Source organism: Danio aesculapii, chromosome 21 (genome assembly GCF_903798145.1).
Source record: "Danio aesculapii chromosome 21, fDanAes4.1, whole genome shotgun sequence".
In the NCBI taxonomy this organism is placed as follows: Eukaryota; Metazoa; Chordata; class Actinopteri; order Cypriniformes; family Danionidae; genus Danio; species Danio aesculapii.
The window spans coordinates 6,916,065-6,931,817 of NC_079455.1; the positions used below are offsets into that span (position 1 = coordinate 6,916,065).

Consider the following 15,753-nt stretch of genomic DNA (forward strand, 5'->3'; position numbering starts at 1 on the left):
CCTCACTTGCTATAATAAGAGAGTGATCTAACAGGGCAGAAAAGAAGGTCCACGGTGGGTCTGATGTGGGCTCACATAAGTGTTTCTACCTCAGGACGGGGCACATCAGCGAGACTGACAGCAGGGCAAAGACAGGATTTCAAATTGGTAAGTTTTGATGTAATAATAGAATTAATTTCTTCTCTGGTCTACACTTTTTCAGGCCTGATTTGAAATGAAAGGATATTAATGTAAAGAAAGGGTCCAATCAGATTCATTCCAGCTGGGAAAATATAAAACTGAATAATAAATATACTAACGTTAACCATTAGGACAATCAACCACGGTTTTAGTATTGTAAAGTGTATACTCCAGTAACTACTGTTTTACGATAAAAAAACATGGTTAATGTAGCAAAATATATATATTTTTAACTAATACATTGCTAACAGGGGTAATCAAACATGCTACCCACATGAAACAATGTTCTGGGAGTGTTAAATCATATAGGTAACATGCTAGTTATCAGTTAATTCAAACCAACAAGTTAAAACATGCTAGAGTGCTAGTACTGTGTTAAAATGCTGGTGACACGATAAAACATGCTAGCAACTTTCTAAAATGTGATAGAAATATGATAGCTATATGTTAAAAGTGTTTTTTAAGAAACTTTTGCTGTGTAGTAAATCATTTTAAGATGTAGGCAATGTGCTAAACATGTTAGCAGTGTGCTTGAATTATGCTAGAAATACAAATATATGACCATGTTTTTTAGTTATTGATTAATATTTGTATAATTAAAATTTGACCACAAATATCATGGTTAAACTAGAGTTAATGTAGGAAAACCATGTCTGAATTGTGATTAAAATAAAAATACATATATTTTATAGTAAAACCATGGTTAAAAAGCCCCTATTATTGGGTTTTTGAAAATGACCTTCCATGCAGTGTGTAACACAGCTCTAAGTGAAGCGAAATATCCAGCTAAGACTTAAATCTGAAAGTGCACCATGTTTAAAACTATTGATTCATCTATAAAAGAGTCGACTCATAGTGTTTGGAATGAATGCCGCTGTAACAAATCTTTAATGTCTGCATGATGTTGATACAGAATTCAAGCCACGCCTATTTGTTGCTTGCGCTGTAGAAAGAAAAAGAGGAAGACAAACACTGTAGCAGATCCTGGTTCAATCAAGTCATATAGGCACTGTGCTCTGAAGTGTGAGGGAAAGTTTCCCTACCCAAAGATGAGTCTGTGAAGAGTCAGTGGTTTAAGTTTATTTTTTGCAAAAATACCTCAGCATTACAGCCCCAGCCTTAAGATGTTCCTGTCATTTTTCTGACGAGTGCTTCAGCAATCTACGCGCTTACAATGGGGGATTTGTTGGCCGTTTGTTGACCCTGCTGAAAAATCCAGCTCAAACCAGCCTAGGCTGGTTGGCTGGTTTTAGCTGGTTGACCAGCCTGGTTTTAGAGGGGTTTTGGTCATTTCCAGGCTGGTTTCAAGCCATTTCCAGCCTAGTCTTAGATGGTCAAGCTGGAAAATGACCAGCAAAATCCAGCTAAAACCAGCTTGACCAGCCTGGTTTAAGCTGGACATAGTTGGTTTTGGCTGGGCTCCCAGCCTGTCTAGGCTGGTCAAGCTGGTTTTAGCTGATCCTTTTCCAGCCTGACCAGCTAAGACCAGGCTAAATGGCCAAAACCCCTCTAAAACCAGGCTGGTTGACCAGCTAAAACCAGCCAACCCGCCTAGGTTTGCTGTTGTTTTTTTTTCAGTAGGGGAAGGATCAGAAAAGACTATTGATGTATGGGACTTTGTCAGAGCTTGACAGGAACTTTAAAGTACACAGTTCATGGATCGGTTTCTTCCTCCATTTCACAAGTGTAAGTAAGTGTGATTAAAATGGTTGCCTCCCTGTTTTCTCTAGCTTGCAACTTATGTATTTAATTGTGTTTTGTTAATACTGCTTGTACTGTATCTGGTTAACTCTTTATATTCTTATATCGCGTCTAAAGCCACTTTGAAAACGTGCCGCGTGCCGCTTTGTTTATGGATATAAATGCGTTTGTGAGCTTGCTATCCTCTGCCGTTTGTAGTTGCTTTAGCCACCATCAGCTGTTCCTACACACGTGTGGCGAACAAGTTTCAAAATAATTCAGCTTCTGCCACTGTGTGGATTAATACTGAATGTGTGTCTCTGTTTTTACTTGTGGTTAAGAATAGAGCAATATGCTGGTGTTAAACTCTCATACACTCTGTCCTCTTACTACTTGTTGATAAGCCGTGATGGGCATTTCTCTCTGCCTAACACTGAAAAATAAATGCATATATTTATAAGACAATGTATGCATTGTCTTATATCATGCATGCATGCATATCAAACTGTAGTTAGAGACCCCCAAAACCAAAATATTACCTTTAATAACGCATAATAGGGGCTCTTTAAATTACATTTCAGTTTTACAACTAGGCTAATTCAAACTTTCTGTCTAATTTTTCTCAATCCAACATCAAGTTTTTCTGATAACCTTGCTTTTTATAGTTAATCTTGATCATCAATATGCCTGTTGAGTGCTGAATTGTGAATAGCATGGTTTAGTTGTAACCATGTGTCTTGTTTTCTTTTAATTTAAGTAAAATGGTTCATTTTTGTGATGGAAAACATGCTACCCACATGATACAACATTCTGACAGAGTTAAATCAGGTTAGAAATCTGCTAGCAATCGATTTAACCATACCAACTAGTTAAAACATGTTAGCATTTTGTTAAAACACAGGTGACTTAAAACATGCTAGCAACTTGATATGAACATGTTTGCTAAATGATTTGATTATTTAAGAAACATTTGCTGTGTGGTAAATCATGTTAGATAGATGCGAGCTATGTGATAAACATGCAGTGTAATTGAAAGATGCTAAAATATGTTAGCAGTATGTCAAAAGATGCCTGACAATATGTTTAACCAGTTTTACTGCAAACACCACAGTTAAAATATGGTTAATGTAGTGATTAGACCATTGCTGAATTGGGGTTTGACCATGTAATAAAACCATGGTTCATAATTTTAATACATTTCTGTTTTACAACTACTTGACATTTTCAAGCTAGCCCCCCATTGTCTTGATGCACTTGTTTTATATAGTTAATCTAGATCATCATCATGCCTGTTCCACATACTGAAGTATCCAGGGAAAAAGAGCAACAGCAGCCCGCCTCGGACACAGAAAGAGGTAAGACACATCAGAAGAAGAAGAAGAAAAAAGTCAGTTTCTAGAAACAGCATGCCATGTCAATGGATATAACTGACTCAATGAAATCAGCTTGAAAGCAAAGCACTATGAAGTATAGGGGTAAGCTGAACAGTCTAAATGAAAGCAGACAGCTAAATTATCACTTTCTGTTCTGGCACCTCTCAACTGTTTTGACTGGGTTCCCAAAACAGTGAGGACATTTGTAATATAGTATGACAGCAGGAGACTAAATGCTTTACTCCAGGAGACCATGACTCAACTATGCCTGATTGGGAAAGATTTGAATCCTCTTAAATGTTACAGAACAAACTGTATTTGACTGAAGTTACACCCAGATGCCGGTTTTAAACTGAATCATTCAATCAGAGTCAAGATTGTGACAGATAACTTTTTTGACGTTAATCATGAATGACGGTATATAATTAGATTAAACGTGAATGTGTTTTTTTACCCCTTGTGTGTGCTGTTGGGGATGTTTTCATCCACTCTGAGGTGACTTTGAGTCTTAATTTGGCCACAAATTTCTCTGTGTTTAAGCAAATGGAATGATTTTAGGGGACAAATCCTATTTTGCCACATATTTTGGGAAAATGTTTTGAAATTTTTCAAAAATGAAACAAAACCCTAACCATAACTAAAATGTACTATCCTTATTTTACCACAACTAAAATTTACCATCACTTATGTTCGTGGCTGCATTTTGCCCCACTTACTTCCATTCTAACAAATTTTTTTGAATACAAAGCCATGACAGCATATAATTCTTTTGTTGGTTTTCCCAGTTGGGAAGAGGTAAAAGCTTTAATTTTTACAAAAAATAATGGAAGTCAATGAGGCAAAAACAATTGCGAACATAAAAAGGGGTTGTAAATTTAATCAGTACACAAGGGTTAAATGCAGTGCCTTTACCTTGTTATGTGAGGTTATTACCAGTTTATAGTGTTGTAAGTAATAGTTTGTAACATTCTAATAATGAATAGTAGTTCTGTGATTATTGTAAAATTGTATTTGTATTATCTGTGCACGTAAATCAGCATGTCTGAACCTGGGAAAGAAGATCAGTGTTCCTCGGGATCTGATGATGGAGGAGCTTAAACTGAGGTCCAACCGAGGATCTATAATGTTTCACGAGAGACTCAAACGAGTGGAGAGGTTCACCTTGGAGAACATTGCACATGGACACCTCAATGTAAGACCTATGAACTTATGAAGGTTAAAGATTTAATTAAAATGAACCCTATTTTAGCTTCATGCAGCAAAGTTATTGATTTAATTTAAATTAAATTGTTCCCTATGTTAAGAAAAGGAGTTTGCACATTTTTGTATGTTTTGCTTACTCCTCAATAAGTGGTAGGTTAAGGGGTGGGCTATGTGGCACGCCTCCTTTTAAAGGTGCAGTATGTAGGTTTGACACCCAGTGGTTGAACTAGGTATTGCACACTTGTTTCAAAACTAACGCAAGCTCAGGTTGCCAGAAGGACGACACCAACAGCAGTGTGCCTGACTGTCAAGTCTAAAGGCTGATTTAAATCGTGTTCTAAATAAAAGCAACGACACGCGATAGAAGGAATATTCTCCATATTAAAAGAAGGTTTGTTTTAACCAACACCTGAAATTTAGATTTTAGCAGAAAACTATGACAATGATCACCTCAGGTACACCTCATGTGCTTTACTCAGTGTTTAATGCTAATAATGTGAGTTTGAATGCCATGATTTACTGCCATACTACTGAAAGCAGCAGCAGATTCACCTCAGAGTTCACCTCAGATCTTAAAAATAAAATAAATCGTTTGAAATTGAACTTTATAACCGTGACCCAAAGCCAACACACCAGTGATTCAGCATGTACATTTAATAATGTTAAAGAGGTTTAATATGTATTAATTAAAGTATAAACCTTACCAGGTTTATGTTGTCGGAGCACAGTAAGTGCAGTATTCTTTGCTTCAGAATGGCTGTATTTAAATTTCTGTTGTGTTTCTTCTGTTGCAAACAGCCAAATAGCTTATCACTGCAGATGTCGTCACGTAGCGTGTTGTTAGGACACGGGGTTACAATGTATCCTGCTCGCCTAATGTTTGCGCTAGTAATATTTATATTATTTGCTAATTAATAACCTCATGTGGAACTCTGAATCTGCGTCTCATTTAGTAGTCTACTGACCAACGAAGGTCACATTTCGGTCAAGGAAGCACACTTTGAGAGCCTTCCATAAGTTTACCTTAAAATTGTTACTTCTCCTCATGATCTGACGTTTTAGTCTAGTGCTTCTCAACCCCAGTCCTCAGTTATTCTTAAGGATAAGCAGTCTATCAGATAGCCTCCTAGAGGGTTTTAAGAGGAAACACCACAATCAGCTGCAAATTCACATTCTGATCTGGCTCTGTTCAAATATAAAATGACCACTTTTCATTCTCCAATGTATCTCAGATGTATACAAATCAAGTGATGCCCTATTAAAGCATTAAAGAACCATAATATGTTTGCAGATATTTAAAAAAACATGCTTAGGGAACATTCTTGTTTATCTGAAAAACATGCTGAAGTCAGTTATTCTGCTTTGAAAATGCGTTTTCCGTGCGTGGAACGCTGTCTTTGTTTTGGTTCTTTACCGACCCAATGTCAGTTTAGCCAATTATATTTCATCACACAAGGTTGCCTTCATGGAAAATCACATATTTCATTCATTCATTCAGAAAGGCCCTCAAAGTAAGCGTCCATGACCGAAATGCGACCTCCAGTGGACAGTTCAGACTCTGAAATGAGACACAGATTCAGAGTTCCATATGAGGTAATTAATTAGCAAATAATATAAATATTACGAATGTAAGCACTAGGTGAGCAGGTTACATTGTAAACCCGCTACAACACGCTACGTGATGAGATCTGCAGTGATAAACAGTTTGGCTGTTTGCACCAGATGAAACACAACAGAAATGTATATACAGCCATTCAGAACTACAGAATTATTAAATGTACATGCTGAATCACATGTATCCCTGGTGTGTTAGTTTTGAGTCACGGCTCTAAAGTTCAATTTTAAACGGCTTATTTTATTTTCAAGATCTGAGGTGAACTATCTGCTGCTGCTTTCAGTTGTATGGCAATAAATGTCATGTGAAATGGCATTCAAAGTCACATTGTTAGCATTTAACTCTGAATAAAGCACATGAGGTGTACCTGAGGTGATCAGTTTTCTGTTGTTCAGCTGCAAGAAATAAAAGCCGTTTCTAAAATATAAATGTTGGTTAGAACAAAATCTCCCAACTAATATGGAAAACATCTGAAAACACGTGCCGTCGCTTTTATTTAGCACACGGTTTAAATCAGCCTTGTTGTTCCTCAATCTGGCAACCTGCGCTTGTGTTTGTTTTGATCAAAGAATGCAATACCTATTTCAACCACTGGGTGTCAAACTTACATACTACACCTTTAGGTAATAGGTACAGTGGTTCCTCGTTAATCGCGAGAGTTACGTTCTAAAAATAACCCACAGTAGGAAAATCTGCGAAGTAGTCAGCTTTTTATTCAACAATTATTATTTAAGGCTGTAAAACTGAATTTAACGAACAGAACATTCATTTATTCCGTAATGGCACCCAGAGTCATGTAACTTCCTTTAGCATGTCCAGAAAACCAGCTTTTCGTGCAATTGTTGGCATCCTTTTTAGTATCTGTTTTTTGGGTGCTTCCACAGGTGCCTTTGAGGGTGCAGATTGCTTCGTTGACATTATGGGGTTTGTTGGGAGGAAAACTTACAAACATACAGTACAGCACTTCAGAGTCACACTACTAGCGATCGAAGATTTATGTAAACCTGGCAAGCCGAACGCATTCTGTACTGCACAAAATGCACTAATCAGGACTCAGAACACAATGCGCTGTAAAAAAAAAAAAAAGCATGTCAAATTGTCCAAAAAAATCTGCTAAACTGCAAGGCCGCGAAAGGTGAACCGCGTTATAGTGAGGGACCACTGTACCCCATTTTTTTAAATGGGTTGTGAAAGTGGTCTGAAAGTGAAGCCAGTGGTGTCCAATCATGCTCCTAAAACCTCATTTTTCAAATCCAACCTGCTGCCTTGAAGTTTCTAGTCACCCAGAGGACTTTTGATTATTTATTTTAGGTGTGTTCAATAATTGATAAGACTACATCAGAATGACTTCTTGAGTGGAAGTGAACAGCCCTAAGCTAAACTGAAGATTTTCAGTGAGGCAAATCTACTAGCACCGCTTTTATATCAGCGCTACTCCAGCAGACATTCCCAGGCCATCTCCATTGTTGGATTGGTCCATGCACAAAAGAGGGTTCTGGGCCAGAAAGATTGGTTCAACTTTAGCCCTAACAACTTGAACTCAGAGGCAGGCAGTAAAGAAATGCTGATGTCGTCTATTGCAGTCCCGTTGCGCAATGCAATGACATTGCACTATATTGCTCTGTAAGTCTAAATATGCAAAACTGAGTGTCATGGATTGGTCAGGCTCTCACGACCCCCACTCACGAAGATCACCATCACCTGACTTCTAATGAGCACACAGCTGCATCACATTCACGAGCACCAGATAAAAGCACAGCACTCCAGTCGCTCATTGTCCGGGCTCGTCTCGACGAAAGCGGACAACTGAGCGACCACTCAGCGTAGTCATCCTCAGCTAAAACAAACGATTTACTTACCTGTTCTCTTTGTATTCCTCCTAGTCTTCCTGGTCCTCCCGAATCGTCCTGTCTTCCAGTCCTTCCAAGTCTGTGTCATCCTCTGTCAGCTGTATCTGGTGTGTGCTGTCCGTCCTCGTGTATTCCTGTTACCCAGCCACGGAGGAAAAGACCCCAACATCATTCCTGATCCTCCTGGCTATCCTTCATGTGCTCCTTGTTGTCATTTAATAAACACCCTAACGTTTCCTTACCTCTGTCTCCTGTCCGCTTCATAACAGAAGCCCGGACCCATAACGACGACAACATGAGCACCCCCGATCACCTTCAAGAGCTGGTGGACCAGTTGAAGCGGATTCTACAGCCACCAGCTCCACTTTCCAACGCACCACCAGCACCGAGCACTTCCGCCTCCACAGTTTCTTCTTCGGCCCTTCCTTCCAGTCCCATGGCCCGACCAGCGCCCTACTCAGGCGGAGCGGGGGAGTGCAATGGTTTTCTGTTACAATGTTCCCTCATATTCGAAATGCAACCTTCTCTATATCCCACAGATAAGTCGAAGATCGCCTACATCGTATCTCTACTCTCTGGACCTGCACTTAAATGGGCTGAGACGATCTGGAACCAAGCCGGGCCGGTCATGAATTCCATCACTACCTTCACGGAGTATTTCAAAGAGGTGTTTGGACGTTCTGATGGGGAAGTAGCCGCTGGAGAGCAGCTGTATCATCTAAAGCAAGGTACTCTATCTACACAGGAATATGCTCTCCGGTTTCGCACTCTAGCAGCTGCAAGTGGATGGAATGAGAGATCGTTGTTGACCACGTACCGGCTCGGCTTGGAACCCACTCTCCGAATCCAACTGGCCACATTAGATGATACAATGGGTCTGGAGAGATTCATCCAACATTCTCTCCGATGTTCCGATCGTCTCCGTTCCTATCAACAGGACACCATCACCCCCTCGTCTGCACTCCTCCAATCGCCTGAGTCAACAGCCTCTCCAGAACCAGAACCCATGATAATAGAGTCTGGAAGACTGACATCAGCGGAACGACAGAGGAGGCTGACCCGGGGTCTGTGTCTATACTGCGGTGTCAGTGGACACACCCGTATGGAGTGTCCCCTTCGTCCCATTCGGACTTCAGTGAGTGTATTCAGTACGAATATTGAACAATGTAAACCACTTACTACCACCGTACAAATAACTACTGCCTCTATTTCTCTCCTTGTCACAGCCCTCATCGACTCCGGGTCAGCAGGGAACTTCGTCTCCCAATCCCTCTGTCGTCAACTCCACCTCCGTACTGAGGCGTCCTCGCATATATACCAGATACAACCGATAACCCAGTGCACTCGATCTTCGACCCGTATCCATCGACAATGCGAAGACATCCTTCTTCAAGTGGGGTTGTTACATCAAGAGAGGATTCAATTTCTGGTTCTGGAGGGTGCAAATATGGACATCATTCTAGGGCGCCCGTGGCTGGTGAAGCACGATCCCATCATCTCTTGGGGCACAGGAGAGATAAAGAAATGGGGATCTGGATGTACACCTGCCTGTTTTCCAAATCTCCCTCTTCAAGGTCGGAACCCCATTTCTTTGTTTGCAACATCGGTCGAGAGCCCTCCTGAGAAGCAGTCTATCCACATTCCTAAGGAGTACAGCTCCTTTCATGATGTCTTCTGCCCCAAGAGAGCTTCCCAGCTACCGCCGCATCGGCCATGGGACTGCGCGATCGACCTAGTTCCAGATGCCCAGTTGCCAAGAGGTAGGATCTACCCGCTCTCGCTTCCAGAGAATCATGCAATGGAAGATTACATAAGGGAGGCTCTGAGTCAGGGGTACATACGTCACTCAAAATCACCAGCCGCCTCAAGCTTCTTCTTTGTGGCCAAGAAGGACGGAGGGCTGCGTCCATGCATCGACTACAGGGTCCTAAATAACGGTACAGTAAAATACCGATATCCCCTTCCTCTGGTACCAGCCGCTTTGGAACAGCTCCGAGAAGCTAAAGTCTTCACTAAGTTGGACCTCCGCAGCGCGTATAATCTGATAAGAATACGTGAGGGGGACCAATGGAAGACAGCATTCGTGACCCCTACTGGCCACTATGAATATGAGGTCATGCCTTACGGTCTGGTCAACGCCCCCTCCGTATTCCAAAACTTCATTCATGAAGTCCTCCGGGAGTTTCTTCACCACTGTGTAATAGTGTACATAGATGACATCCTCATTTACTCCCGGAGTGAGGCCGAACATCGCCAACACGTTGCGGAGGTCCTACACACATTGAGAGAACATCACCTCTACCTCAAAGCGGAGAAATGCTCATTCCACCAGAAGTCGATTCATTTCTTGGGATACATCATTGACCAAACCGGTATACGTATGGATGGGAAGAAAATTGAGGCTGTTCTATCCTGGTCAGAACCCACTTCCATTAAGGAGCTCCAGAGGTTTCTTGGGTTTGCTAACTTTTATAGACGGTTTATCAAGGACTACAGCAGGATTACATCACCTCTCACTAATCTCCTCAAGGGTAAACCCAAAGGACTGGAGTGGACCAAAGAAGCAGCCGCAGCCTTCCGCCTTCTTAAGAAGGAGTTCACAAGGGCCCCACTCCTGACTCATCCTGACCCAAATCTTCCTTTCGTGGTGGAAGTGGACGCATCCACCACCGGCGTCGGGGCAGTATTATCTCAACATCATGATACACCGCCCCGACTGCATCCCTGTGCCTATTTCTCTCGGAAGTTGAGCCCGGCGGAGCAGAATTACAGCATAGGAGACAGGGAGCTTCTAGCAATCAAGCTAGCCTTGGAGGAGTGGCGTCACTGGTTGGAGGGAGCCAAACATCCGTTCCAGGTGATCACAGATCACAAAAACCTCCAATACATCAAAGAGGCCAAGAGACTATGTCCACGTCAAGCCAGATGGTCACTTTTCTTCTCACGTTTTGATTTCTCCATTTCCTATCGTCCAGGACCCAAGAATCTAAGAGCAGACGCTCTCTCTCGTTTACACGAGCATCACGATCATGAAGAACTCCCAACGAAGATTCTTCCCGAACACATCTCCATTTGTCCGATCACCTGGAACGCTCCTCCAGTCGTTGCCACTCCGGAAGCCCCTGCTCCGCCGGGATGCCCTCCTCATCGGCAGTTCATACCACCTGAACACCGGGTAGATCTGATCCACTCCTTACATACCTCGCTAGGCACTGGACATCCAGGGATCAACAATACTCTCTCGCTAGTATCCCAACGATTCTGGTGGCCAAACATGGCAAGGGATGTGAGGCAATATGTTCAGGGCTGTAAGGACTGTGCCCAATCCAAGAGCCCACGTCATCTACCCGCTGGAAAGCTCCATCCCTTGCCGATTCCGAACCGTCCCTGGTCACACCTAGGAGTGGACTTTATCACTGACCTCCCTTCGTCAGAAGGTAATACCTGTATTCTAGTCATAGTAGATAGATTCTCAAAGTTTGTCAAACTAATCCCTCTGAAAGGTCTTCCCACAGCCTTTGAAACTGCCGACAATATCTTTAATCAAGTCTTCAGGTCATTTGGTATTCCAGAAGATATTGTGTCGGACAGAGGTCCACAGTTCATCTCACGTCTATGGAAAGCCTTCTTCAAGCTCCTAGGTGTGGCCGTCAGCCTCTCTTCTGGATATCATCCCCAAACCAACGGGCAGACAGAGAGGAAGATTCAGGAGGTGGGACGGTTCCTGAGGACCTTCTGCAGTGGTCACCAGAACTCCTGGAGCCAGTATTTGGGCTGGGCAGAATATGCCCAAAATTCACTGCGGCAACCCTCCACCGGACTCACGCCATTCCAGTGCGTCCTGGGCTTCCAACCACCGCTCTTTCCCTGGGATGGCGAACCATCTGATGTCCCCGCAGTGGATCACTGGTTCCGGGAGAGCGAGAGAGTCTGGGACGAGGCTCATCAACATCTGCAGAGGGCAGTCCGTCGAAGCAAGGTAACCGCCGATAGGAGAAGGTCTGAAGAACCCAGATACACACCCGGACAAAAGGTGTGGCTATCCACCCGGGACATACGCATGCGACTGCCCTCTCGCAAGTTAAGTCCCCGATTTGTTGGTCCCTTCACCATCGTGGAACAGGTTAACCCCGTCACCTACAAACTACAATTACCCTCTCACTACCGTATTCACCCTACATTCCACGTATCACTCCTGAAACCCTATCACGATCCTGTTCTTCCCTCCACAGAGCCTGACCACGAAGAGGAACCCCCTCCTCCACTGCTCCTAGAAGAAGGAGCCGTCTACGCAGTGAAGGAGATCTTGCGTTCCCGACGTCGTGGTGGCCAGTTGGAGTACCTGGTGGACTGGGAAGGGTACGGCCCCGAAGAAAGGACATGGGTTCCCAGAGCTGATATTCTCGATCCTAGTCTCATGGTGGAGTTTCATGAGAGCCACCCTGAGTTCCCAGCGCCTAGAGGCAGAGGGAGACCACCACGGCGTCGGAGGTGTCGGCCCTCAGGAGCGGGCCCTGGGGAGGGGGGTACTGTCATGGATTGGTCAGGCTCTCACGACCCCCACTCACGAAGATCACCATCACCTGACTTCTAATGAGCACACAGCTGCATCACATTCACGAGCACCAGATAAAAGCACAGCACTCCAGTCGCTCATTGTCCGGGCTCGTCTCGACGAAAGCGGACAACTGAGCGACCACTCAGCGTAGTCATCCTCAGCTAAAACAAACGATTTACTTACCTGTTCTCTTTGTATTCCTCCTAGTCTTCCTGGTCCTCCCGAATCGTCCTGTCTTCCAGTCCTTCCAAGTCTGTGTCATCCTCTGTCAGCTGTATCTGGTGTGTGCTGTCCGTCCTCGTGTATTCCTGTTACCCAGCCACGGAGGAAAAGACCCCAACATCATTCCTGATCCTCCTGGCTATCCTTCATGTGCTCCTTGTTGTCATTTAATAAACACCCTAACGTTTCCTTACCTCTGTCTCCTGTCCGCTTCATAACACTGAGCAAAAGAGGATTCCAGCATGTGAGAAAGCAAGTAATTCAAGAGTTTCAGAGTTGAGTTCAGTTCTCAGATAACGACAGATGAAAGTACCTAGTTTATACCTAGTTTGTACCTAGTGAGCCAATGGTGCAAGAATCTAATGGTGCTGTTCTGTGCAATACAGTTAATAAGTGTGTATATGAGAAAATAGAAACTGATGTCATTTGAGCGCAAAGACGGTGGCCTATTCAGCATGCACAAGTGACAATTTTCCAACCAATTAATGTCCTGCAGTGAGTCCATCTTCTCCTTTTGGGTAGCAGATTACTGTGCTACTGTAGGGACTCCAATGGAAGGTACCAAAAACAAACAGAATAGTTGCTTGTGCCTTGTTTCTACTGTGAGGTACAGTTCAGTTTAGTACGTATCACACTAATCAACACAAATTCTTTTTTTTTTTTAATAGACACAAGTGATCACAAATAGAGAAAGTGGCACCAAACTTCCTCGTAAACAACAATGGAGGACACACAGCAGATTTTTTTTTTTTTTTTTTTAGCTTTTTGCTGTTTGTTGCAAGACAATAAGCTTTGTTTGAGCCCAGGTCGACCATGGCTCATTGCTTTGAGCCTTCAGGTGTCATGTCTCAGCTGTGTACTTCAAAATGGCACTTCCTGTGTTGTCATTCTCCTGGCTTGTAGCACGCACTGGTGACAATTCTCTGTAAACCAAAAGCATTCAATTCAATTCATGTTTATTTATATAGCGCTTTTTACAATGTAGATTGTGTCAAAGCAGCTTAACATAGTTCTAGTAAACTCCAGATTTCCGAGTTGAAGTTTAGTTTAGTTCATTGTGGTTTAAATTTGCTGAAAGTTCAAACACTGTAAAGCGAATCTACCGAAGCGCAGCTCCTCAGGTCCCGATCCAAGCAAGCCAGTGGTGACAGTGGCAAGGAATAAAAAAACTTCACCAATTGACGAAGTGAAGAGAGACGAAAACCTTGAGAAGAAAAGAGAGACTAGGCTCTGTTGGGCACGACCATTATTTTCTGGCCAAACTTCCTGTGTGGAGCTGCAGTCTAGGCACCAGAGGTTGGAAAAGCTGGACGTCTATCGTGGAGAACTGCAGGTGTGAGTAGGGCACCAGCGGGAGGTCAGGCTGGCCCTCAGGATCAATGAGGTTACTTGTTTGTCACGGTGGTCTTTCAGTAATCAGTCTCATGCACTCCATTCCTCCATGACGACCACAGCATCAGCTCGGGATACAGCCTGATGCAGGAATATGGACACCCACAGGTCTTGGATCGCATTCAGATGCAGAAGTCTAGCTCCACCATTTTGGTACCATTCTGCTGTGCTAGGTATCCTTGTGAAACAGTGCCAAAAAAAGTGATAACAGTTACATTTTTACTACCTTTAACAGTGCAAACTGACAGTACTGTACCGAACTGCTCAGTGGAAACAGGCCATTGGGTACCATTTAGGTTTCATTCACAACTTCCTAAAGAACTTGAAATGGTGTTTCTTTATAAACTATTCCCAGAAATTATCTTTTTGGGAGCCTAAAATAGTTTGTCTTTGACAAGTTGAAGTTCTTTGACAACTTTTTAAAATGTTTATTTTTGTGTTGGTTTAGTGATTATTAATGTTTTAACAATGCTTAGCCCTTAGAGGAAAACCTTCTAGGCCAAAGTGCCACAGAAGGGGAGCAAGGAAGTGAGCAATTCACCTCTGAAATCTACATCACCCAGCCTGGAAAGAACAGCCTGGTCACCACACTCAAGCAAACAGTGGCTAAAAAAGGAAACCCAAGCATGCTTGCACCTGGTAAATACAGCACAATGTGTATCTGGGTGCTTTTGTACTAAACATCACATGAAAAACCTTGATAATCACTCAGTTCTCTCTTGCAGGTTATGGGGGGCCTCTGAAAGAGGTTCCTCCAGAAAAGTTCAACGTCACAGTGATTCCCAAGTCTTACCAATCGCCATGGGAGAAAAAGCCCATTGACCGTGAAACACTTCTGGCTGCTCTCAATGCTCAACTGCCTGAGCCACCTTACAAACTCACCCCAGCCGACTACAAATGTTTCAACAGGTACCCAATAAAGAGATAGTTCACATAAAAATGAAAGCTTTTATCATTTACCCATGACTTGTTCCAAACATTCATACGTTATTGGTTCTGTTGAACAACTCCTTGACTTCCAGTGTATTTGTTACTCCAACTATGGATATCATTGGTTACAGGCTTCCGAAATTCTTCAACAGAAGATTCTCAACAGAACCATTAAAACCCGCTGGATTGGCATAAGGGGTCACTAAATTCTGAAAATTTATATTTTTGGTGGACTATCCATCAAGCACTACAGATTCTGTATTTACGTTAAGGTTGTGGGTCTGACTCCAAGTATAAACAGTCATATTTTTTTTATTTTTAAGAAGGAATGAATATAGCTCCTCTCCATCCTTTATACCTATGACTGAGGAGCCCTAATGCAAGGCACGAACCCCCAATTGTTTCCCGATGTCACAACTAGTGCACTAACCTGTGGGTTAAATGCAGAAGACAAATTCTCAAATTTCCACACTTGTCAAATTTTTGCTATAGAGCTACATTAAAGCGCTCAATTAAACGAACAGTACACAATATTCACACATAGCAATTGTCCTTCAAAAAGATGTGAATTAAGATACGACATGAGACATTAACATTAGACCAATTAAACCCAAATACATCTTAGCATGTCTAGCGTGAACAGGCTGCCTGCCATAAATTGTTGGTGTTAAGGTCAAGCCTTAAAACAGAACCTACGGCTTGGATTACAAAACCCAGCACTGGTCCTGGCTCCCACATTAGTGTGTGGAT

General features: G+C 42.8%; 1 protein-coding gene across 1 annotated transcript in view; it reads left to right on the top strand.

Annotated features, from left to right (window-relative positions):
• The window catches only part of LOC130214383 (myozenin-2), a 16,376-nt gene continuing 623 nt past the window's right edge, over positions 1-15,753 (top strand). The window contains exons 1-5 of the mRNA XM_056446047.1: positions 1-147; positions 3,128-3,215; positions 4,271-4,425; positions 14,550-14,712; positions 14,799-14,982. Coding sequence (XP_056302022.1) covers positions 3,146-3,215; positions 4,271-4,425; positions 14,550-14,712; positions 14,799-14,982 — 572 coding nt within the window. The 5' untranslated portion in view covers positions 1-147; positions 3,128-3,145. The remainder of the gene's footprint in view (positions 148-3,127; positions 3,216-4,270; positions 4,426-14,549; positions 14,713-14,798; positions 14,983-15,753) is intronic.